The sequence below is a fragment of the Tigriopus californicus genome, chromosome 2 (assembly GCF_007210705.1).
Source record: "Tigriopus californicus strain San Diego chromosome 2, Tcal_SD_v2.1, whole genome shotgun sequence".
NCBI classification, from domain to species: Eukaryota; Metazoa; Arthropoda; class Copepoda; order Harpacticoida; family Harpacticidae; genus Tigriopus; species Tigriopus californicus.
Window position 1 is genome coordinate 7,192,454 of NC_081441.1, and position 25,649 is coordinate 7,218,102.

The 25,649-nt window shown below is 45.6% G+C and overlaps 5 protein-coding genes across 6 annotated transcripts; 3 read left to right on the forward strand and 2 right to left on the reverse strand.

The window, feature by feature from the left end:
- Window positions 1-8: 8 nt before the first annotated feature.
- LOC131877140 (protein bark beetle-like) lies at window positions 9-10,333 on the forward strand. The gene is made up of 14 exons (XM_059222737.1): window positions 9-128; window positions 243-861; window positions 929-1,291; window positions 1,359-1,653; window positions 1,734-4,239; window positions 4,309-4,464; window positions 4,543-4,757; window positions 4,827-6,705; window positions 6,776-7,133; window positions 7,206-7,375; window positions 7,442-7,848; window positions 7,911-8,339; window positions 8,405-8,593; window positions 8,659-10,333. The coding sequence occupies exons 2-14, from the start codon at window positions 339-341 to the stop codon at window positions 10,226-10,228; spliced, it is 9,060 nt and encodes a 3,019-aa protein (XP_059078720.1). The 5' UTR covers window positions 9-128; window positions 243-338; the 3' UTR covers window positions 10,229-10,333.
- Window positions 10,334-11,718: 1,385 nt separating this feature from the next.
- LOC131877160 (uncharacterized) lies at window positions 11,719-13,250 on the forward strand. The gene is made up of 3 exons (XM_059222762.1): window positions 11,719-12,022; window positions 12,262-12,769; window positions 12,845-13,250. Exons 1-3 carry the CDS (start codon window positions 11,887-11,889, stop codon window positions 12,960-12,962), a joined length of 762 nt encoding a protein of 253 aa, XP_059078745.1. The 5' UTR covers window positions 11,719-11,886; the 3' UTR covers window positions 12,963-13,250.
- On the reverse strand, window positions 13,043-18,206 carry LOC131877158 (helicase-like transcription factor). 2 transcript variants are annotated; one of them, XM_059222760.1, is made up of 11 exons: window positions 16,935-18,204; window positions 16,621-16,873; window positions 15,441-16,549; window positions 15,111-15,364; window positions 14,905-15,044; window positions 14,448-14,626; window positions 13,778-14,372; window positions 13,541-13,679; window positions 13,409-13,480; window positions 13,259-13,337; window positions 13,043-13,183 (listed from the first exon to the last, which is right to left on the reverse strand). In XM_059222760.1, exons 1-11 carry the CDS (start codon window positions 18,056-18,058, stop codon window positions 13,057-13,059), a joined length of 4,071 nt encoding a protein of 1,356 aa, XP_059078743.1. In that variant the 5' UTR covers window positions 18,059-18,204; the 3' UTR covers window positions 13,043-13,056. The 2 variants fall into 2 exon arrangements, with proteins under 2 accessions (XP_059078743.1, XP_059078742.1); XM_059222759.1 differs by having other exon boundaries at window positions 13,057-13,201; window positions 16,935-18,206.
- A 443-nt stretch (window positions 18,207-18,649) lies between these two features.
- LOC131877159 (RWD domain-containing protein 2A-like) lies at window positions 18,650-19,668 on the forward strand. Its single transcript, XM_059222761.1, has one exon. It carries the CDS (start codon window positions 18,767-18,769, stop codon window positions 19,649-19,651), a length of 885 nt encoding a protein of 294 aa, XP_059078744.1. The 5' UTR covers window positions 18,650-18,766; the 3' UTR covers window positions 19,652-19,668.
- An 883-nt stretch (window positions 19,669-20,551) lies between these two features.
- LOC131877157 (F-actin-uncapping protein LRRC16A-like) lies at window positions 20,552-25,227 on the reverse strand (the record flags this gene model as incomplete). The annotated part of the gene is given in 2 exon segments (XM_059222758.1): window positions 20,552-21,455; window positions 21,528-25,227. Coding segments are annotated over 2 exon segments (4,256 nt in total), but the record flags the coding sequence as incomplete, so codon positions are not given.
- Window positions 25,228-25,649: the final 422 nt, after the last annotated feature.

The window sequence follows — 25,649 nt, forward strand, 5'->3', positions numbered from 1 at the left end:
ATTTATCAGAACCTCTGTGTTGAATGCGTTCAAGCTCACCATAATTCATCCTACATTGATTATCAGTAAGGGCATCATGAGTCCAATTCGACTCGCAGACATAGATAAGCCAGATTACAAAGTTCAAGGTATGTGTTAGATTTGATAGGGAAAACATGACTAACGAGGCGAGAGTTAGGATAAGATTAGCGATTGGCAGCAAATGACAACAAACTCAGGCTAATATTCTCTGTGTGTTTTAGCATCTCCTATCATAATTTGGACATGACTGGCCCTTGCCAAAAACTCATCCTCGCCTGAAATTATTGAGCAGCAGTGAAATTATACAAAGTGAAACCATGTTTTGGGGGTTGGCCCTCATCGGGCCGGTTTTGGCCTTGGCAATTGTACCGGTGAATTCCGTGACTCAAGTGAATGTCACAGAAATCAATACAAGGGTGGAGTGGACTCTGGACGACAGCCCATACGAGGTGGAAAATGACCTGCTCGTGTTGGACCGAGGTGAACTTGTCATCGCACCTGGAGTGGAGATCCAATTCCGAGCCCAGGTGGGAATTACAGTCCGAGGCGTCTTGAAAGCCGAGGGAACCGAGGAGAATAAGATCCGTTTCATTCCCCGAGAACCCATTCACCCTAAGCAAACCAACCGAACCATTCGATTGGTTGATGGTCCCACGGTAAACGAAGGGGTCATTCAAATCCTGGATCAGGGTTGGTGGCGATCTGTGTGCACAAATTCGAAGAATTGGACTGCCATCGATATGGGAGTGGCTTGTAAGCAATTAGGCTTCCAAGGAGGAGAATGGTACCATTGGTATCCTCATTTGAACCAGACGCGTCAGATCTTATTTGAAGAGCCAGGTAAGGAGCAAAAGGCTGCCAAGTCTCATGATTCTTGAACCATGCTTGCACTTTTTTTTTAATATAGAGTGCTATGGAACTGAGGCCAGAATCGAGGACTGTCGATTTCAACGTCGAAAATTTGGCTCCGGGGTTTGCGATCTGCACCCAAATTTGGGGTTGCGATGTCTTCCGTTTCACCATAGAGATGATCCATCGTCAGATGGCCATTGGCGGGGACTCCGATTCGAAAGTGCCTCTTTCAGAAAAGATCTGACTAGTGACAACACTTTGTACGTGTCCAATTCAAAGTCTCGGTTGACCCACGTGGAAATTATTGGAGCAGGCAGCGGCAGATATCTGGGAAAAAGCAATACCACTTCGGCCATTGAAACATGGGGTGTACCACCTATCATGGAGCACATGCTAGTCACAAACTCTGCTTATAATGGTGAGTTATGGACCCTAATATGTTCTATTTTAAGCAATTTTTCACTAGCGCTCAACCACCCGCACAGGCATTAACATAACTCAACCGGGTGGACTGGTATCCATTGCCTATAGTAACATCACTTATAATCGGGGTTATGGAATATATGTGAACTCCACAAAAGGCACGGTGTCCATCTTCAACACGTCTGTGACCAAGAACTTTGCCGATGGAATCAAATACTTCTTTCACGATTTCCGTCCGGAGACCAAACTCATCGACGGCGTGGATATTCATGATTTCTGCACATATTCCACCACGTACAGTCAAACCTATCCATTTCTCATGGTAGCTGAGCAATATGGTGACAGCACAGTGAATAGGTGAGACCAGTCATCGGTGAAAAGAAATGACACAAAACTGCTTCATTGCCAATTCTCGTGTGTGTTCGTTCTCGTTTTAGATCTTGCAGTAAACGATTCTATACCAGCCATGGCTACGTGCTAACGCTCCACTTCGTTCATTTTATGGCGAAAACTAACGATGGTGTGACTTTAGAGATTCGCGATGGAAGCGACGCATCTGCTAGACTTATCAAAGAAATCCAAGTCAAGAACTACACACGTCCTGAGAGCTTAGTCACCACGGGCAATAACTTGTTCATCACGTTCAAAGCTGAGCCTAAATTGGCCTCTGAAGTGTTCCTGGAGGTAACCGCTGGGCCTAAAAAAGCTTATGACATCAACGTGACCAACTCGGTGATTGAGGACAACGCCGGGAGGGGAATCTGGGTGGAGTGGATGAGAAGTGCAGCACACATTCACAAGTCCACCATTCAACGACATAATTACGTGGCAGGCTTACATGTTAGTGGGGGAGCCGGTGATGTTAACGTGACCCATTCAGTGATATCCAATAACTATGTCGATGGCATCAACGTCACTTATGGGGGTGGACATACCAACGTGTCCTGGTCAACCGTCAGTGATAACGTGGGTATGGGTGTGGCGTTGTGGATCAACGAAACCACCGTCAATTTCCCGGTCAAACAGGAGATGACAGTGTCGTATTCAAACATCTCACTGAACCACGATATTGGTGTTCTTGTTGGAAACTATTGCGGACCAGCCATTGTGAACATCAGTGGCAACTATTTTGACGATGGGAGATACATTGGATTAGAGATTTTGTCTTGCTGGAGAGACACACTCTTGGAACACGTACCCGAAGGCGTCACCGATATTTTCATCGGTCATAACTTCTTCAGAGGGCACGAGCGAGTGGCTCTTAAGATGAGTCCTTTGGTGCGTGCACAAGGCCAAATTGTCCACAACGACTTCCGAGGCAACAACGATGGTTGTCTTTACATTTACAATAAAGACGACTTCATTCTAGAAATCCAGAAGGCGCAGTTGTTGATTGAGGAAAACAGATTCTTAGAGAATTCAGGTCGCTTTGTTCTCAATCTTGGTCTGTCGCATTACGATTTCAAAAAGATTCAAAATCTCAACATGCGCTTCAATTGGGTGCAACAGAATCGGATAAGTGAGCCTTGGCATGACTTAAACGCACGTAGCATGGTGGCTGCAGTTGTGGTCATCGGATCGGATAACGTTCAAATTCATAGGAATTTGATTGAGAATCCTGCCTCTCGTTACGAGATCGGGTCGCATCTTGTGGAACCCAATACCCAGATTAAGTGCGAAAATAACTGGCTGGGCTTTAAAGAAGAGCAATTCGTCTGGGAACGGGTGTTTGATCGAGACGATCGCTACAACTTGGCCAAGATCAACTATGTACCGTACCTCCTTTCCAACAACATCAATACAGAATTAATTTTAGAAAAGCCGGAGTGGGAACATCAGTTCATAGACTCTGACAACTTTGAAATCGGAGGAGAGGTCACTGGAGTAGAAGAGCTCAAACGAGATGGGGTGTACCTGGTCCGCCGAGACATCAATGTCAGACCCAATGGGCGCCTCAAAATCACCCCTGGTGTGAAACTCCAGTTCGAACACAGCGTGGGCATGATGGTGTCCGGGGAATTGATCACGGAAGGAGACCTCAAAGGGGGCAAGCCCGTGTTCACTCTACATGAGCCAATGCCTGTCAACGGTACCGTTTCCAAGATCAGATTAGTTGGAGGCAAATCCAGTCGAGAGGGCCGCCTCCAAGTCCGAATCAATGATCAATGGGGCACTGTGTGCAATCACGGCTGGACGGTTCATTCCGCTGCTTTGGCTTGTCAACAAATGGGATGGGTTTTGAATCCAGAGGATTGGGATCTCAAGCCCGACGAGATTCCATTAGTTGGTTCGGACCATCCCATCCTCTTGAGCAACGTGAGATGTGGTCCGTTGGATACGGATGTGACATCCTGCAAGCTGAGTGAAGGAACAGATATGATGCATAACTCTTGCACTCACGAAGATGATGTCGGTTTGAGGTGCTATGGTCTCTCATGGAGTGGGGTCCGATTAGGCATGACTGCTAAACGGAGTAAGCTCTTCGACGTGCATATTGAGAAGGCTGGCTTGTACGATTTTCGACTTCATGAGTTCAAGGCAGCCTTGCAAGTGGATTTCAGTCACCACGTGTTCGAGCACATTGTTGTAGCTGACAATGATTACGATGGTTTGGGGGTGTATTACTCGGACATTTATCATCCGGACAAGGTCAACATCATCAAGAACTCTCAATTTCTCAACAACAAGAGACATGGAGTCAGTTTCCGTCAAGTGGGCATGGTTCTTAACAACTGCGAGATTGTGAACAACCGTGGAAGTGGGATCCACCACGACGCCATGTTGGACAAATTGGAACAAAGGGAGCTATCAGAATGGATGTCCCTCAAACGAGAACGAGACGAGAAGTTGGTGTTTGACATTCCATCCAAAGATAACAAGGGCACCACTGCTGGAGACCCAATCATCATTCCTGAGGGAGAATCGCTCCTAATTGAAACCAAGGTAAGTTTAAACCAAAAGAAACACTTATGAGAAGTATCAGATCAAATCTAATTATTTCCCAAATCTTAGACATTCAATGAATCCACGGAAAAGACCTATTACATACGAGCCGAGAGAGACGAATTCGTATTGGGGATGCAACTCATTAATCCATTCCACAATTACACATCCGAAGTACTTCTCGTCTATGACTTCAAGGAAGTCACTTTGGAGGGAGGGATTGAGGTAAGAAGGGACCGACAATTTGGGGGCCAATTGTTTTCGTGCATTTTAAAAGAAAACTGTACGCGGCTCCATGCTTAGGTTTGGAACATTTCCCGGGATATTGCAAGCTTCCCAACGATTAGTTCAAGTTATGCTATATCCCTTAAATACGAAAGTGGTTCTAATGCCCTGGGTGGAATGATGTTCCTCATAACGCCAATCAATTGTGCCAATCTACCAGGGAACTGCAACACGAGAGCATACTATGTCAACCCTCTTCATCGTGATAGAATCGTCCCAGGATCGTTCTCGAGGTGAGCAAACTCTCGTATATCTGATTCCTATTCAGCCATTACAAAGGAAAGTCGTTTCTGGATTGTCAGGTTAACCGTTCAAAAGAGTGTGATATCCAGGAACGGTCGGGGCATCTCGACAGTCCACTACAATCGGTTCTTGGGTCATGACAATCAAATCTACTTGAGAAAATCAAACGAATCGATCGAAGTGTTTGATTCAGAAATATCTTTCTCGGATCGAGAGGCCATCCACGTGTTCACACCTTTTCGTGAGATCCATCCTTACAATATCACGGAAATTACGTTCATGATCAATCGAACACGCTTCTTGGACAATACTGGAGGAATCTATCAGTATTCCAAAGACCTCAGAGATTCCAACAACCTCTTTCACTGGGTGCTCCGTGAGAATGTCTTTGAGCGTAATGGTGGTGGAGGCATTGACATCACATTGCCATATGTATGGCAATACAACGCCAATTACACACACACTATCCACTTGGATAGCAACGTCATGGTTCAGAACAAGGATTTTGGCCTCACTATTCGCGGCCATTTCGCTCGAGTCTATATTGTGAACAATACCATCTTCGACAACTTTTGTCGTGGCGGTCTTTTGGCGCTTCGAGGAATGGAAAAGGAGTCTTGGATCTTCGCGAACAACATCCAAAACAACGACGGAATTTACATGGCTGAATTTGAGTTGGATTCTCACTCGGAGATCTTAGGATTTGTCGAGGCTTATTTCACGCAGAACGTCATCCAAAACAATCAACACTCTCATGAGGCCTACGACCATCCTTACCATCCAGCCAGCTACGCTGTTAGCATTAAAGGTGTTCAAAAGTTCAACATCACCGACAATCTGTTTGGTAACAACGGACTTGATTATGAACTACTTGCGGGCGTTAACACGGCCAGAGTTTCGAATTATCTCAACGTAGAAAGGAACTTCTGGGGAACACCTAATTTGGAACTCATTCGGGAGAGGATTTTTGACTTTGACGATTGGAACTCGTATGCCATTGCATCTTTTCTACCTTATTTCCTGGAAAATAGTTTCGAAAGCTCGCTCTCGACTTCGTTTGATCAAAACCCACCTTTGGACTTGGACCGATTAGGGGGTCGTTTATATGAATCCCTTCGCTTGATTGCCCGCCCCGGAAGACCATATGTGATTCAATCCGATCTTACCGTGATGCCAGATGCCACATTGGTGATTGAACCTGGAGCAGAATTACAGTTCTATCCGAGCGTGGGCATTCTCGTTCTGGGCACACTTCACGCCCAAGGGCGAATGGAGCAAAATATCATTTTCAAACCGGTGGAACCACATATTCAAAAACAACAGAAGCAACAACATCTCCAGCACTCGAAAACGAAACGGGCCCCAAGCATTCAAAGACCCATGACAGCCCTCAACAGTGACGAAATTGACGTTCGACTGTGCATTGCCGACAAAAACGGGACAGTCTGCCCTCCTGAAACCGATCAAGGTTTTTTGGAAATCTTCAATCGCACGACCCATCAGTGGGTTCCAATTTGTGACAAGCGCTTCGCGGAACGCAATGCCCAAGTGATTTGCAAGCAATTGGGCTTTGATTTTCTCAATGTGTACCTCGACTTTGACCAGAGGATCGAATACAATGCCCTGTCTTTGGTGCGAACCATATTTTGGCCAGAGCCCTTTCAATGCACGGGCAATGAAAAACGATTGGCTGACTGTCCCCTCAGAATGGATGGCGAAAATCAAGAATACGGGCGTGAATTTCAGTGCAATTGGAAATCCAAAGATTTTGTTTTCATTCATTGTGGGAAGCCCAACCTGGATCCGAATTACTCGTATTGGGGCGGCATCCGATTTTCGGTGAAGGAGTTTGAGCAAGAGCTCTTCCATGAGCGCATCCACGATGCTGTTACGCACTCAACTCTAGAAAAGCACCAATCCACCCTTGAATATGTTCAAGTAAGTGTTCGCTGAATCATTCCTCACGACTATGGAAGACGCATTCTAATAAGAAAGCTTCTTTTCACAGATTGTTGGAGCTGGTATTCTCCATGGGGAGAAGTCTCCTGCCGTTCAAGTGGTGATGAAATCGCCCCTTTTGGCCAGTTTAAACATATCTCATTGCGCCCACGATGGCATCAATTTGGTGTCTCCTTCGAAAACTATGAACATGCTTTACAATAAGATAGAGAATAACATGGGGATTGGCTTGAGTGCTGCCGTGATGACAGGAGAGGTTCGCCAAGAAGAACTTTCCGCATTTGTTCCCATTGAGCACATTCCCATTCCGTATCATAACTTTGGATTGGTTGACATTTGTGACCCACAAAAGGAAATTGTCGTCGAAGAGAGAATTTTGCTTTACTATAAGTACGATAATTACCCTGGTGAGTATTAACAGTTATTTTTATTTTCTATGATGAGTAGAAAAATTCGAATAAAACCCTTCTCCATTTCAGTGGATTGTGTTAAGACGTTTTCAAGCATTTATGACGTCAAGCCCATTGGATTCAGGCTCCTACAATATCAGCTGGTCAATGGAACAAACGAGGCTTGGACTGCAGACAATATCGCACTCTACGACGGCGATATCTATAATGTTTCATCCGCTAAGATCGTGGAGCTTAAGGTATTGATTGTCCTCGTTAGCGAGTGGCATGTTTACCTTTCAACTCTTATCTTGCTACATCTTTAGGTGGACGGTAGTACCTTGGATCGAAGCTTGTACAGAACAAGCCGAACCAATGCCATGGGGATCAAGTTTCATTCCACAGGATCGAGAGAAGATTTGGGATTCTTAGCTGAAGTGGTGACCTTGCCAATATCCGTGGCAGGTATCGATCGAGATATCCGTCACAATATATCGTTTTCTGTTTTCGAGAACAACCAACGTGGAGCGGTTTATTATACTTCAGCCGGGGAAATCAATCCCATTATCACGATGCAACGGAATCGCTTTGCCGCAAATTGTGTTTCACTTTACGGTAACTTCAGTACTTGTCAATCTGCCATCCATTTGGATATTCAGAACACGCAGGATGTTTTCTTCTACAACAATTTCGTGAACAAGAACATAGGAGGACTCTCCATTCAAGCTGGAAGGTACGTTGAATGGTTTATCAAGTTTTTGGACTCGTCTTTCATTTGGATCTGTAAATTTTTAGTAGTGGAACGGCAACTGCCATGCGGGGACTCCTTCACAATAACGTTTTTGAAGGGAATGAAAAGAAATCAACTTTGGAGGTATCTGGACGACAAACCAGCCCCTATCAGGAAGTCGCTATGTTCCGAAATTATTTTACCCGGAACAATGTCACCCACGAACCAGTACTCAAGCTTACTCAGGTGGTTTGTAATGTGAGTCACAACACCGTCCACAATAACTACGGCAAGTCGATCATGGATGTGACTGGATTCAACAACGTCCGTTTGCCTATCTATCAAAGTTTCACCCATAATGGCTTCTACAACAATATTGCGTATGGGCTTCATTGTGAAAAAACTGCCCTTGGTCATTGCCGATGGGGAAGTCGAGCTACAATTGTAGCCGGCTCTGCTGGGCAAGAATATGTTGACAATGTTTTCTACAACCGGTAAGGTCATAGAAAAGCATCAAACGCAATATTGATGCTAACAGCTTTGCGATCGCGTATTTCAGGAACAATGACTATGAGCTAGTCACTTTGAACCGATCCGAGTATGATGTATGGAAGACTCCAATCAATGCCAAATACAACTATTGGGCATACAATGAAACCTACGCGGTGGCTGGACGGATAAAAGATCTCCATGACGAAGATGGTCTTTTGGAAGTCGACTTCACGCCGTTCCAAATGAACAACAAAAGGTATGGAGAACTATGTCAATGAAGTTCGAGGAATCATATTAGCAATCCTTTTCCTTGAATTTTAGTTTACTCAGTGGGAAATGTCAGCCAGGTTGGACGCTTCTCGGAGACACATGTTTCATGTATCTGGGAGGTCCAATGTCTTTCCAACAAGCTAACGAGTTCTGTGCCAAAGACAACGCTACACTTCCCACTATTCGGAACTTTCGTCAATACTATCAGCTCACTCATTACCTTGAGACCCAACAAGACGATTGGCGCTACTACGACATGGTATGGATCAATGATTTGGACAACCAGTTGTGCAACGTGTTTGTGGATGGAAGTGTAAAGAGCGTGTCGTGTGACTTTATGCTGCCCACCTTATGTGAAATGGATGAGCATGTCCGGTTATCGGCTCCCACGTCGGTCGCTGAGCTGCAAAAAGAGGTGATCTACTCAATGATTGCCGTTGGTTTAATGTTGCTTCTCGTTTTCGTTATGTGTTGTCTTTGGTGCAATAAGTCGAAGCAAAGAAAACAGGAGCGATTCGGCCGGCGAAACTCCATTCGCCTATCCAAAAGCTCTCTGGGGTCTAGATCTATAGCTTCGATGGCCAGTACCAACTTTAGTGAAGTCAACTACCGACGGAGACTTTACCAACAACCGAATGGGGGTGGAGCAAACCGGATCGTGTCAAATAGTAGCTATGACACTTTGGCTGAGAAGCGATCTCTGGCCCTAAATTCAACCGCTGATGATGATCTTCGTTCTTATGAAGTGTTCGAAGCCCATAATCCCACGAACACCAATCCTTTTGGAAGCCATCTCTCGCCTAATCAAAGTCAGCAGACGTTTGCCGATATGCATAACGTCCACTATTCCATGTCGGACGGAGGAGCTGCTTCCCAATCACAGTATTTCCAACCCAATGGTGCCGTTCGAGAAACGCCCGTTCCAACCTACGACAATTCAGCTTTCCGACCCGACTCAAGTGCCGGTCACCATACCCATAACTCGCCGTGGCAAGGCACATCAAACACTTGGGGCAAAAACCAGAATATGCGCGACGAAACGCCATACACGACTTCTTCATTTGGAACTCAGCCTCTTCCAGGGGTTCCAGGGACCCAAGAAAGAATGGTCAAAAGTGAAGAAGACCAAGAGGATCGGAATCCTTTTCGTGGGGACATGGATATGAGCCGCCGATCGTCTGCAACCAATCTGCTCGATCCAAGCCCGTTTGACGGCCCAAATATGTCTACCCTGGACTCGAACACCAATCGATCCACGTTCAAAGTTGGTGATCGAGACCAGAACGATTCTGCCTACAGTGGAAACATCCCTTCCGTACCTGGTTACGCTCAACCTTTTGCTCATCTGGACAGACCTTCGGACCCACCTCCCTCGCCTCCTTCGCCCGAAAAGAAGGTCGTTCCCGCACTTGCTGTGCCTCCTCCTAAACCTGATCGGAGTCATTTACTGGATTCGTCTTTCGATGAAGACCGAATGGCTTCTCGGCCAACACGATCACGAAGTGTGGATCAAATCTTGGAAACCAATTTGGATAGCGATTCGAGTTGGGATGACCCAGTGCCTCTTGGGTCGGTGAACAAGAGTCGGACCGAATCCAATCTGTTGGAGACAGATATGTAAATCCCACATCATAAGAACTACTAGGTCACCTAAATAGATCAATTATTTTCCAACACCAAAGATGAACAGAACAGTCAAATACAAAGGGATATGATTTTTACTCGATTCCTACCACCTTCTGAGTAATCGCGAAACCATAAGAAAGTCGAGATTAGCCGCTCGTTTGTCAACCTACCGAAGTTGCAGTTCCACTCAGAAGCACTAAATCTAAAGTCGTTAAAATGGAAGTTCTACCACGCTTTCATGTTATTTTCATGTTTCAGTATGAAGATTTGTAGTCGCGAGCAGGGTGACCAAACAATAAATTCGGACAAATCAAAGGTTCTCTTACGTTAATTACTTTGATCTAGAGCCCTCTACTTTGATCCAAATGTGAGCTAAACAAAATTATAAGAACTGAGGCTAAATGGTTATTGGAATGTTCCACCTAAGTAAAATAACAGCTGACGTGGCCGCTAAAAAATGAAAGTTCCGAAAATCCATGTAGACGTTTTGTTTTACCACTTAGCTGGGGGGCACTTTTTTAAACTTAACCTAACCTAAGACGATATTTACAACCATTTAACTCCATATGTAAACCTTATAACATTTTACCGCAAATTTATAATTGAAAACCGCCAACCAAGTGATGGAGAAAAATGTTTATCAGAAAATCTCTTGAGCTATTCTCTACTTATTTATTGTATTGTTGCGAGCATGAATAGTGAGGAGGGGAAGAGGGAGTGCATGACATGACAGGAACATCCAATACACATGTTACCTGAAAAAAACTTTAAACTGAAAACAAGTTAAATCTTGATAATCAAATATTACACCTACTTCTTTGAGTTAAGAGGTTCAATAAGAGAGGAAAAAAAAATCTCTGCTACTTGATACTCTTGCAACGTACTGGAAAGTAAAAAAAGCGAGGTATTTGCAGACAATTATTGTTAAAGCTTAAGCCACATAACCTAAGGCATTGTATGAAAGGCTATTTTCAGGTAAATAAGTTAATGAAACGATAAGAAGTGTGGCGAGCATGTGCTCGCTCACATGTCTACTGATCCTCTGATATAAATAGCTTAGATATTGTGGCAATAATCCAATCACCTACCATTGCTCGACCAAAACCACAAGGGACATGCCAAAAGTATGTATGCACTCAAGCATTGTTTTTTGAGTTAGCCAGCCAGCCAGTGCGTAGCATGGCTGATGAAAGGTATTTGTGTGTGGTTTCTGATTGTAGAGGCGCTGTCTTACGTCGGTTGGAGAAGCGCTGGTCAGTGCCAGTGGTTACGTGGTTGGTGGTTATCAATTTCCGATTCAGTTGCGGAAGATAACCCTTCTTTCCTTTCTCTCACGCCACGTGGGATGCAAATTAGAGTCCGAACAGTCTTTCTTCAAAGAAAATACCAATTTCCAACTTTGACAAATACGCAACAGGTATCTAAAACGAAGTCAAAAAACCAGGGCTACTAAATGGAACTCGTCACCCTGAGTTTGATTGCCTGAAGGCGCTGAAAGGTTCAAAATCTTCAAAATAGACAGCGTATAAAGTCAAGCCATCCTAACCTAACCATGTCCTAACCTAGCTGAAAACAATAACAAGCCAACATTTCGAACTTGAATTGTCAAAAGCCAGTGAATTGCTCCGTGCTGATATAGTTAGTAATTCTAAGATGGCCAGTAAGGAAGACTGCGCACTTCCGGCCGGCATTCTCGACATTGGAGAGCTGGCTCGAAAGATCCAAACCCGGATCGAGGTCGTCCAACGGGAGAACCAAGCCAAGGAGGTGGTCTTACGAGCTCTCAGAGGTAGTTAGTTGTTCGTCTTATTGGATGCTGCATACTGTTTGATCTATTCGTTCTAGTTGTCGCATTCTGGACCTAAAGCGTAGACGTTATTCTCCATCGACTAGCTGATTTTAAACAATAAAATGAGCACTTCAATTCTTTATTCATTTATCATGAACGTAAGATAATGGAGTGCCCATTAATCAATGAAAATCAACGTAGGAGAATAAATCTAAGTGACCCATATAATGTTTTAACAGATACGGTTCATGAACCGATTACGGTTCGTGATCGAGGCAAACCCGGCGGGGGCGGGCACAACATCACATGGACGGATTTAGACTTGGGTACGCAAGAGGAGCATATGATCTCGGTGGGCAAAGAGCGGAGAGCCACCCGAATTAAGTTCGAGGGATTGAGTCGTGGGTTGAAGCTCGTGCAGGAGTCCAATGCCTTGGCCAAGATTATCATTAAGCCCGACTCAACCGATCATCAGGAAGTGGTCAAATTGATGATACGTCTCCAGAATCTCATTGATGAAGTGAACAACTTGGAGGATCGAAAAATTCTAACTGAGCTTGATGCTCAAAAGGCCGAAATCCAACTCGGCCACGAATTTTCACGTCTTTATGAGGAGGCCTGCAGTCAAGCCGATCCGAATCGAGGAGGTGCAGAATCAGAACAAGAGCTCGATGAGGCCTTAAAAGATGAGATTAAAACTCTGGAAAAGCAACTCCATGCCGAACAAAGACGGGGCCAGCAAATGAAGTAAGACTTCAAATTTTGGCATGTTTAAAATGGAACCCGTTTTTTTCAACTTTCAACCACGCTGATTTTTTTCAGGGTGTTGGTGATCAAGATCCTAATGTCGACTCGGATCCACGAGTTTGAAGAAGATTTCAGAGAAAAAATCACCGACATGCTAAACTTCTGTAACAAGGCAAATTTTTATTTTTCTTGATGTATGACACTTTGTATTATAATTCCATGCTTAAAAAGAGGATTTGAGTGGGATTGTAAATCTTCTTAAGCATTTTTGGGTTTGGGTAATTCATTTAGAGTCCAAACACGTCTCTGATGTCCTGAATTCGTTGTTGTCGCCGTTCGGCTTCGTTTTGACGGAAAGCGCCGGAAATGAGGTCTCGTTTCTTTTCCTGAATGGCCATCATTCTTTCCTCGATACTAAAAATACCGCATAACCTTGTAACGAAGGCAAGAGACGTAAATAAATGCAATACTGCAAATATGAGCACGAACCTGTCCTTCATGATAAACTTGATGATCTTCACGTCCAATTTTTGTCCCAAGCGATGGATACGATCAAAACATTGCTCTTCTATCGATCATATGATAATAGTTTTTTGTGAGAAACAATATTCATAATTTAAAGAGAAATTAAGATCATACCTGTGGACGGGTTCCAAGCCGGATCTAAGAGAAACAAACGAGTGGCGGCAGTCAAATTTAAGCCCACACCGCCTAAAAAAGAGTGGTAAATATATTGCGGTTTGAGCGAAGAACAAGTTGCTGGTAGGCTACCTGCTCTTAACGAGAGTAACAACACTTCCGCGGTATCTTGAGATTTATCTTGAAATTCGGCAACCACGGCAGATCGTTGTTTGGAATTCATAGACCCATCCAGACGAATCCATGAAAAGTTGCGGTCGGTCAAAATTGGCTAAAAGGTGATTTTCATTTTTGTCATATTTGGTCATGTTTGGATAAGTGTGCGCCTTTCTGTGCCTATGAGCATTTTTATTTTTGATGCCGACTTACCTGGACGATAGACAATAAACTGGTGAATTGGCTGACAATGATGACTTTGCCTGGTTTGGCGGCACTTCGATCAAGTTCCATTTGCTTGATCAGAGCATTGATTTTGGAGGAAGACTCCTCGACCACGATGTCCTCGAAATCCTCGAGATCTTTGTCATCCAAACTATCGTCTTCATCATTGGGCGCAGCCTCGAGAAGCTGGCTGGCCAAGATATCCCCACGACATAACGGACACAATGCTGGAGGGCGCAATGCTTCAATGTGAGTGGTTATGCATGGTTTACAATAGATGTGTCCACATGGCGTGATCACCGGGTGGTCAAAGTCGCCCAAGCAAATAGCGCACTCATCCGAGATACCGTTGCGGATCATGTCACGTAATTGCTCGGCCAATCTTTTGGCGTGCTCTGCTTGCTCTGGATTCATGGCTTCAGGGGGGCTCAGATCTTTTTTGGCCAATTCGTCCAGCTCGTTCAAATTAATATCCTTCCAGTCAACGGGGAGTAAGTCCCGATGACAGGCCAGTTGCCGCAATCGCATCATCACGGCGAACACATGAGCATAATTTTTGAGCAAAGTTCCTCGTCTCATGTATCTGTAACGGCCAGACATTTCACGTGGTAAGCGATTTAAGCAATGTTACTGTTATTACACGCTGCTCGTCACTCACCTTGCGATAATCTCTCGGCCATGGCTTAAGTAAGCATCGTAAACGATCTTCTCCTCTTTCTTGAAGTCCACCATTTGAACTTCCACGGTTTTGTTGGGCAAGTTCACCAAAGGCTTGCCATTGATTTGATCGTTTTTCGTCCTTCGTAGACAAATTGCCCGCACAACGGTTTGCAAACGCTAGGTGAAGACTTTATATTACAACAGGATTGATCTTATCTGAGCCGCGCTTAGGGACGGATTTCGAGTCTTTTCGATCATGCAATTGCTCCATGACAACTGAAGGTACGGTCTTAGTTCCATGAGCACCCGTTTTCACCATCATGACAACGAGTCATCTTGGAAGATCTTCACCACAATACCTTCAGCCTAAAGTTCCCTTCTTGAAAACAATTGTTTCTACTCTCCACATAAACCTATGCAAGATAAAAAGAGAGTACAGTAGGACTGCTTCTCACCTGAATGGCGTGGGGATGGCCTTGCTTGACAGGGGTTTCAATCTGTTGCTTAAACAAGGATCTTGAGGTGGCGTATGGCTCTAACTCTAGCCAAGAGAGCAACGACCACAATTCAGAGAGATTATTTTGGATTGGCGTTCCTAAAATGAGAAGAAAAGGACCTGTATGTAACCTAACTAGTAGAAGAACATATTCTGAACATTTACCAGAAATGATCCATTTTCTCTGGGTGTCGAGTTCCAAGGCTGCTTTGGAAGTTTTGGCGCGATAGTTCTTGATTTGGTGTCCTTCGTCCAAACAAACTCGGAGCCATCGACATTTGAGCAAGGGTGCACTAGAGCTGGTGTTGTATTCTGACATTAGAGTTCCGTATGTGGTAATCACCACGTCCTGATCTTCAAGCTCGTTGCCAATTAGAGCCTTCGAAAGTCCGTGATGAACAAACACTTTTAATTCCACCCTGAATTAAAAGAAAAAAAAACACGTTGTCAAACTAACTGTCAGGCCGGTTTCGATTTCACCCCTAGAAAGCCTACCTTTTGTCGACATGAGTCTCGATTTGTTCGATCCAGTGGGAGATTAACGATGAGGGTGTGACGAGGAGGGTGGCTCGTCTTCGTGTCCCACAAATGGCAGGGTCTCGACGAGGAATGACCAAACGTTTCTTTTCCTCATCAGTCAAACTTGGAACGGTTTGATCAGGTAGTTGGGATGGAGAGAAACTCTCCTTTGTGGGTTTGGAAGGCTCAGGCTCCAAAGATGGAGTGTTGATATCAGGTAGCTCGAGAATGTCATCGTAGATCTTCTTTGATTTAGAAGGGGGCTGAAATTTGGACTGGGACCGTTTATTTCTCTTTCTTTTTTCGATGACTCCATCTGAGGTGGATTCGGGCAGGTCTGGTTCACTCTCTGAGGTAGAGAGCTCGTGGGCTCCATCCAGATTTAGAGACGGCCGAAGAAGGTTGTTCCGTTCTTGTTCACTCATGTTTTGATATTCCTCGTCATCACTGAGTCCATCGTGGAAATGAGATAATACAACAGAGCTCGATTTGGTGGCTGGTACTTTTTCAGAATTGAACCCAAGTTTCTCAGACAGACTTTTACTTCCGCTCATAATCATTGAGTCGAATTCGTCATCAGAATCGTCTTGGTCAATGAGACTTTCGTCCAATTCCTCGAGCTCGTCATTTAAAGATTTCACAAAGAAGACCTCTGGTTGGGCTTTTTTGGAAGATTTCACTTTTTGGAAACGATCTTTACTCTCACGAGCCATCACACCCATCATCTTGCTCAGATCCAAATTTGCCGAATTGGACACTGACGCGCACTTACGTCCCACCTCCTTCAAGGCCTTCTTGAAACACTCGTTTTGATCAGGGCCTCTCGCTTTGAGCTTTGGCGGTAGGTATCTCTGAACTTCTTTGTTTAAGACGCGGGTAAATCCTGGTTGTGGCCTGGCCATGGGTCTCGAGTCGTGGAAGTTTCCCAAAATCAGTGCCAAAATACTCAACGTTTTTCCGAGGCCCATGTCATCGGCCAGAATACCCCCTCGAACTCCGTCCATTTTATTGTTTTCCCGATGTGCCATCCATGCTAGAGCAAACATTTGATGTGGATAAAGCTTGGTTTTGATGGCCTGACATGCCTGAGGAGACAAACCGAAAGTTTGTGAACCTATCAAAATAAACTATTATGCCAGCTCCAATATAAACCAACCTTTAAGTATTTGCCGTTCTCGTGAAGCTGAAGCGAGGGCTCAAACATCTCACGGAGTTGTTTGGCCACTTGGTCATCGTTCAAAATCGTGTTGGTGCTACCGCCATTGTCAGAGACTTGAGCAGTCTGGCTTACATCATGGGTAATCGCGTGGAGTTGGCCGGCAAAGTCATAACTGTATGCCTCTTTGGGGAACCAATTTAATTTGTGTCTCAACTCTCGGCCTCCCCAGCCTTGCAAGGCTTTCTTGGAACTAGAAACAAGCAAATTTCAGTGACAACACATTGAAGGGACGTTACAAAATCACCTCTTACAACGAACAATGAACAATAGCCAGAGGGCAGATTTGGTTTGAGTCTGGGATGACGTGTATCATCTTGGGTCCAATCGTGGGTACGGCACCTTGATCTTCCGACAAATTTCCGCCATGGTCCACGGATTTAGAGTGAAACTCATTGGGAATGGGAGCACTCGTGTCGTCCAAGAACTCTTTCCCCTTAAGGACCTGGCACACGAGAACTGCAAACTCGGACACGTCTTGAATTGAAGGTAAGGCTGTAAAGTACAACCCCGGTCCGTAGGGTTTTCGTCCTGTCGAGTGAGTGCAGGACAAGTTATGTTTGAGAACGAATTCCGAGCCCAATTTGGCTTGCTCAGCGGCATGGAAGAGCAAGGATGGGACATTTTCCGAGGGATTCAGGTTCTGTTGGCAAGTATGAAAGTCGCGCTCAAGATTAGCATTACTCATGAGGATTTCCATCTTCTTGATGGTGGGTGACGGCAGTTCCGCGTTGTCAAAAGCATTCCGGATGTACGTTTCCACGCGTCCAAAAACTGGATTCTTCCCCCGACCGCCTTGAGCGGCCGTGACGATTTGAATCTCCAATTTGGAGCGAGACTCCATTGTTTGAGTGGAAGAGGGACCCTCCATTTCCTCATCTTCTTCTTCATTCAGGTCTATTTCCAAGGCCGAATTCGATCCATTGGGTGAGGGCGGACTGGGATTCTTCTTCGCCGCGGATTCCGCCTGTGCGCGATATCGGCTGGATCGAGTCGATCGCACCCCATGCGATTTTTTCACCACTGAAGACGTCGAAGAAGAAGGCTCATCGTCATTCGCATCCACAACCTCGTGATCGGGTTCCTTGTCAATGGCTGATTGATCTGGATGAAGATGATCCAAGAGCGGATTGAGATGGTGAGCATCTTCAGGCCGCAATCCCGCCGAACGAAGGCTGGCTTGGATGGCCTGCCTCAAGTCCTCCTCCTCCGGATCACTCTCAGTCTCGGCCAGACTCAGACGAATGGCTTCTGCCAAGGCAGCCTCGTCCGCATCCTCTTCGAGTGGTTCTCGACGAGCGGCATGGGCGGCATGGGGAAGTGGAGGTCGGCCTCGAGCGCGATTCCGAGCGCCGCGGCCTCGTCCTCGACCACCCATTGTATTCAGGATGTTGTGCTTACACGCCCTGAGATAGAACACTCTCCAAACCCGGGATGAACGCGTTACAATTAGACAGAGACACCGGAACTAGCTTAAATTTTCGCAAGTTTGAACTGTCGTCTCCTTAATGTTGTTGATTAAACGAATCGCCAAAAGCATCGATTACTGACACATAGGTAGATGTGGAAAACATTCACGAAAATGCCCTCCATTGGTCTTAATGTTTGGAGGTTCAAGAAAAGTAATCAGACTGGAAGCATGGTATGTTCCACCTATGATAAGTCGCTATCATCGGCTGGACATCCCATTGGGATCGAATCACATTTGCAACGGTTCATCTAATTTAATCAACCATATCTGCATAAAGTTCAAATGGGTCAGGGTGACTAAGACCTTGACACCTCCTATAGTTTATCCGAGTGATCATTTTAAGTTAACCGGAAGAAAGTTGAAGAGCCTGGTTATGAGCCTTTTCCTCATAACTCGAGAAGAAAGTCCAGCTCAACTTCCCAAGATTCGATTACAATGTGCTTGTTGCGGTTATGTATGAAGTTGAAAAGTTACTAACGGTACCGCAGCAGACCCAGCTGTTCGTGTGAGTAAATAAAGTGTGCCTCTTTGGCTCAATGTGCTACAGTGCTAGGCCCCAAAAATACATGTGATTTTGAGTGATACCGAACGGTGGAGATTGAATGGTCTCGACCAATGGAGGAAGTCATGTTTGATGAATGGAAGGAGAACGTAGAACTTCAATTAGAAGAGTTGGAACTGCTCCGGTCCATGTTTCCACAAGAAAAGGAGCTAATTTTGGAGGATATTGCCTTAGAGTCAGATCTTAAGATCTGGATGGCGAGTGACTCGGATCAAGCTCCGCCGTGTCGGTTAGCCTTCCGACTCAATTTGAATATTCAGGAGACACACGTTGAGGCCAGTGTCACCTTACCCAAAGAATATCCAACCCGCGAAAAGCCCGAAGTGTACCTTAGATGCAACGAATGGATCATCCACACCCAGAGCGAGGCCAATCAGGCCTTGCAAATTTTCATGACCGCGCTGGAATTCAATGAGTTAATGTTGGGAAATGTGGTGGCGTGGATTCAAGGTGAACTCATGGACCATTTGCCTGGAAACAATGAGGCAATTTCTCCCAATTCTGAAACCGCTTCAAGTGACTTGTTCTCCCGAGTCGAGGGTGACCCGTTGATCCGGTACTGGATCTACAGCCATCACATCTACAGTAAAGTCAAGCGGCGAGATCTCTTGACTCTCGGAGGAGATTTCCATCTGACTGGATTCAGTATGCCCGGAAAGCCCGGTATCATTTGCTTAGAAGGACGAAAATCAGACTGTGAAGGCGCATGGAGTGTGATCAAATCGTGGAATTGGCAAAAAATACAAATTAAGTTCACCGAAGAATCATCGAAAACTCCAGGCGAGGAAGATGCCGAACGATGTTTTCCTGCCTTCCAAGAGATTGGCGAAGCCAAACAAAGTAGTTCACATTATCGAATGGATATGACTGAATTTCGTAATTTTCTAGCTCGTTATAATAAGGAAGAAATGTTCGGTCAACTCTTCGGGATGGCCTGATCCGTCTCGGACCCTTACATCGTGATATTATTGCTCCACGTCGACCACATCGCCTCTTTCGCTCAACATCCGGATTTTTGATGGAGGGGCAGTGTGTTGCTGACCATCTCTTAATGAATTTGCTCGCTCGCGCCAGTAATCGCGCTCTTGAGTGACAAGATCCAACGACGCCTGAAGTTTCAAGATTAAATCGTGCGCTCCGGGATTGACACCCATGCGACGGAAGCGGCGTCTCTTAGAATTTGCGTCAATATCTGGTGGAACAGCGGAAGTGTATCCGTTCGTCTTTCTCAAAATGATGGGCCGATACCTTGGCTGGCTTGTTGGTTCCACTTCGTTTGATCCTAGTTCTAAGTTCGTAGGAAGAGGAGGATCGGTGGGACTTGGTGGGCAAATTTTCTTAGAGCACGGAAACATTTGATCAATCAAAGTCCGAAGTATGGCAGAGATGAGATGGGTCGGATCGTCATTCGACCCGTGTTGTCTGCGGGCCATTTTGGGTAGGGGGATTGGTATAAAAGTTTAAAAGAGATTGAGGTTGTCGGTGAACTTACACTGCTTACACCGCACTTGAATGGAGGGAGAGAAAAAAATGGCGCCAAAAAATCACCAACCGGTTGAATTAGCAACAGAGTGACGGATTCTAGATGGGAATTGGCCGCAAAGTTTAAGCCTAAAGACTTCAGTTTCTGGCGAATGTAACTCCGCTGAATTTAAAAGATGAAACTAAATTCATTTCTGTGTCTTCTTGGCGAGCTTTCTATTTTTTTTACCAACTGCGTGATATTATTTTCTATAAATGACAAAAGTCTTGGGCAATCCTAATCAAAATGTGGTCACTCTAATTAAACGAATACGGAAGCGCAGGATTTGGGTCGAATCGAATCAATTATCAACAAATTGTGCAGAAGTGCCTCAAATTAAAGAAAGGCATTTATTTTGTAGTGTAGTGATCAATAGATTTTAAGAAGCAGTTTATTTTGGTGACGAATATCTTGGGAAAAAAGAGTTAGTATTAACAGTCTGACTGGAAGGAGTTCTAGAATGTTTTGATTAGTCGATACTCTCAAGATTTGAGGAACGCTAGTAAAGATAGCTTCAAAGAAAACTTTGATACTGTACTGAGAGATTAAGAAATCTCTTCATTACTATTGGATGCATTGGTATCCAGTTTTTGGAAGAATATCTCAAGTGAACGCTCGTAAGATTAATACTTAAAAAGATGACGGGCGTAGATAGTTGATGATTTCACACATCCATAACTTCATCATAAGAGAAGTCGTCGTCGAGTTTTAATATGCGAGGGTCATCACTGGTTGAATTTTTGGCCTTGGTTGGAGTGCGACGATCGTCTCCATCTTCATCAGCACTTGTTCCACTTCGCGGCAAAGATGACCCTTTCCGGGCGAGGGGTTCCGGGGAAGCTTGTTCAACATCGTTTGGGCCTCCAACTTTGTTCATCGAGTTAATCATATCTCGAACAGAACTTCGTTTGCTCGGGATCGGCTGAGGACTGGGCTTGGGAGACAGGCTTTTCTCTTTTTCCATGGCGGAGGAAATAGATGGAAGGACACTCTTCATTTCTCCAGACTTCCTGTCCACGCCCACAATCGACCAGGGGCGTGGCTTCGGGAGAGGCTTGGGCTTGGGAATAGAGTTGGGATCTGGGCCTACACAGGGGGCTGGAGCATTAAACTTGGACGCCCTGAGTCCAATGATAGAACCTTTGTGTTTGTCATCGTCCTCATCTGGGGAAGTATTATTCAATGACGGAGCATTGTTATTGCCCGTCAATGTAGCCGATCTAATGAAAAATGGGGAACGGAAATTATCAGCTTGAATTTCAAATAATGTGCATCTATGTTTCGTATCGTACCTCAATTTTACTTGACCGAACAGGGAAGAGGGTCCAGATGGTTTCTCTCCTTCTACCGAGGCGTCGTCTTTCGAAAGACTGAAATCTTCTGGGCTTGCGAGACTAGTTTTGGTGATAAGAGAGGATCTCTTCTCCTTCATCTCTGCAATGACGTCCCCTGACATTCCTGATCGATTGAGATGACGTTTAAGAACATCTTCGGGAGGGTTCCTCTCGCTTTCAGGGGTAGAGGTTTTCGCACTTGTCTTATGAGGAAAGTCATTTTTCAGGCTTGAAAGTGGAGAGAATAATGGAGACTTTGCCTTCTCGGCTGACTCCTTCAAGATATCAGAAATGAGTTGACTGTCCACTTTAGAAATTGGAGAAACATTCCTCTCCCGCTCTTTGTGAACCCCCAGACTGGAAATGTGTCCCTTGTCTGATTTAGTCTGCCTTGAGGAGTCATTATCTCCTCGCTTTTCCGACTCTCCAATACTTGTCGACTTGAAAGCGAATTCAGATTTTTTAGACGGCACTGAAGTGACTGGAGATGTTAACGAGGATGCGCCGGTGTTTTTCAATCGCTCTCCCTCCAGCAGTGGGCTGTCACAAGGGGTAGATGTGGGGGAGAAACTATTGTTGGCGGAGGAGCAATAAAACTTGGCTATATCTTCTCCTTCTTCGACGGATTGGTTATGAACAACGGCTCCACGACTTGGGGCGTGCCTCTTGGTTCTCCGTGGTCGTGCTTTCCCAAGATGACTGAGGACAGTGGAGGCAGGCAATTCGGGAACGCTATCACCATCCATTGACTCGTCTTGATTGGTTCCATTTAGACTCTCGTTGATGCTCTCGGAGATTGAGGAATCTTTTGATTGGGCATCAACAATAGATTTCGGTCGAAGCTTTCGCCCGTGCAAGGACTGTCTCTTGCTTGTCTGAGGTTTGGCTAAGGGAGAAGACTCTGACTTTTGGCTGATCACATCACTGCTAAGGGACATGGATTCCTGATCCTGACTTTCGCCACTAGTGGAAAGTATGGAGGAAGAGCTTTTGATTTTGAACACATCGGGGGTGAGGGATCGCTTCTTTTTGAATGTCCCCTCAGCGTCCAACGACAAGCCACGACTCACAGCGCCCAGATCTTCGATGACACCGTCAATAACCTTGTCAGATATATGGTTGGCAATGATAAGATTGAGCTCGTTCACTTTGTTGTGAATCTCTTGGCCAAGTTGATCCAAGATCAGACTCGAGACAAAGTCCTCAGAAATATCACACTTTTTCTGGCAGTTTCTCCTCACTTCATTGGCTTTTTCTTTGGCAGAATCCGACGAAGCCAACACATTGGGGCATTGGGTTTCAGCACATGTTAGCATAGAATCTAGGTTCTTCTGCACATGGGATACCATAAACTGATGGAGGTCCTTGACTATATGTTGCAGCTTGACATCAACTTCTTTGCCATTGGCGACTCCACTCACTTCGTGCAAAGCGGACAACAAGTGCTTGGAGTTTTCAGCATCCTTCACGAGACCCTCGGCATGGGCAATCTGAGACTTATGATCGAGCCCATGCCCAGAGGTCACTTTCTTGCAGGCTTCAACACTATCCTGCGTTTGAGCGGCAACTCGGTCCAAGACTTGTTGAGTCGAACTCAAAAGAAACCCTTGCGTCAGCCGGAATGCTTGGGCAGTGTTCCGAAACTTGTGCGGGTTGGAATTGCGATGCAAAAGCTCCTGCATTCGGTGCACAAGAACATCGACACGCTCGGGATGAGTTTTAATAAAGGGTTGAAGATCGTAGGTGGGAAATGGAATGTGACGAAGGGCAAAATTTGATTGCAAGGCATAAGTGATGTCCATGAACCCCTGGAGCGTGATGGCGTTCCGATCCAGGTTTATAATCTTTAGTCGCGTGTTGATTTGAAGAGCTTTGGCCAAGAGCCGGGCACCGACGTCCCCCATCAGGTTGCCAGCTATGTCCAAGTGAAGCAAAGACTGATTGCTACCTAAGGCATTGATCACGTTATTCAGTTCCGATTTTAATTTGCAGTCGGACAAATTCAGCTTTTGTAAAACGGTTTCTTCATCCTGGATCAGCTGGACAATGCTCTCCATCACTCCAGAAAGATGTTTCGGCTTAACACCAGTCATGTTTCGGCACACATTTAGACTCAAAATGGATCGATTTCGAGCAATCCCATGCATGACCCCACTCATTTCGGTGTCGATGTTATTCTCGCTCAAATCAAGGCGGGTCACACAATTGACACCTCCTATGCAGCTCTCAATCACAGCGGCTCCAGCACCTCCCAGGGCGTTATTGCTCAAATTGAGTTCCACATTGGCAGTGACTTGATTACAAGCCAGGCCTAGTAGAAGGTTCTTTAATGCCTCGGCAGGGAACTTTGTGTGCGACAGATTGAGATATTGCAAGGATAAAGTGGTGGCAAAAAACTGTTTGAAGGTAGAAGGGATCTCCTTGGCCTTTTTCGAACTGAAAGGGTTTCTGGCTAGATTGAGGTGTGTCAAGGCCGAAGTGCATCCCCGGACGAGAGCGCCAAAGAGACTGTCGAGAGGGATCTCGGTATTGGACAGGTCTAGAATGGCTACCAAATTTGGCTGGGCCAAGAAGGAACAGAGCGAGTGGGATTCTTCTTTGAAACTGTTGCCAGCCAAGTTGAGGTAGGTCAGGGTGGAAGTGCATTTGATATTTTGGACCAACGACTGAGTCAGTGGCGACAAGCTCTTGGTGGTAAGTGAGCAAAAGCTGAGGTTGAGGTGTCGGAATCCCAGCTTAGATTTGCTCAACACATTACTGAAATGATTGACTCCCTTGTCTTCGAGAAAGTTGCAAGAAATATCAAGCGACACCAAGGCCGAGCTCGGGTTCTGTTGGATGGCTTGACTTAGCTTAGCCATGAATTCCCATCGAACGCCAATGCTTGGTAGATAGAGCTCTTGCAAACTGGGTGACTTCTTCACAACTTGTAATATCCTCTCACACAGGTCAGCAGAAAGCTTCGAGCTGTTCATGCTTGCCTTCAGTTTGGTAAACCAGGTGTTGTGCTCCAACGCGGCTAAGATGCAAACCAAATCACGATGATCCAAATGCTCAAAATCTTGAAGACACATTTCCCGCGAATCATGGGAGAAGTAAATGGTATCTACGTCCCATGCCACTTCCTCCCGAAATGAAACGGCAAACAGGTCGCACACACACGCATATTGAGTGGAAAAACCTCCACAAGGGCCCGTCAATTTAGGGTCCGGGGGCTTCCAGACCAGATGCTCCTGTAAAGTGGAAGTGGCAGCTCTCAGATCGACGGAGCCGAGGACATTACTCAGGGGAACTCCGGGGAAGATCTTCCTCACTGTCGTGAACAGGGCACTGAGAATAACCTCCAAATCTGAAGGGGAATCACTGGCGGGCCGGAACACATAGGTCTTATCACCCAAAAATCCCAAGGCCACCGCATTGGGTCTCTTCACTTCCACTTGCCGAAATTCCAGATAGTGATAGTGATGTTCGATCTTGGTGGGAACCTTGGAGGCCATCACAAAGAGGCGGTGGGAGGTGAAGACCAGAATGCGATTCTCAGTTTTGTCCCCGCCCTTGAGCTCCAGTTTCACGGGAGCCTTGAGCACGATCTTCACATTTTTGCCGAGCAAAAGCCGGATGCTCTCGTGAATATCACGAGTCAGACTCCGTCGAGACATGATGAGACTGACTTGTGTTACTATTCCATGATTTGTCTAGAGGCCTTCTGTTGTTCTCCAGTCCTTCGGATTGCTATCCCTGCAGCTTTAGCTTTTGTGTTCTTGTGTTCCAAGTCCACTCCCTCCCTGTTCTTCCGATGTTTGGAGCTTGTTGGCTGGATGGCCAGCCCACCCGCCGTCCACTGGATCAAGCACAGCAACTCCCGAAAAGCACGACCCTTCCCGATCCAGACCAGAACCACTCGGTATCAGTCAGAAGGAGGAGGAGGAGGAGATATTGAGCAGACCAAACTGAACCGAACCTAAAAAGGAGAACGAGTGAGGAACAGAGAGAGAGGAGGATAAGAGAGAGTCGGTAGGTGAGTCAGTCAGCTCTATCCGCCCACCTCCAGAATCCTCGAGCTTGTCGATCGCTAGCGAG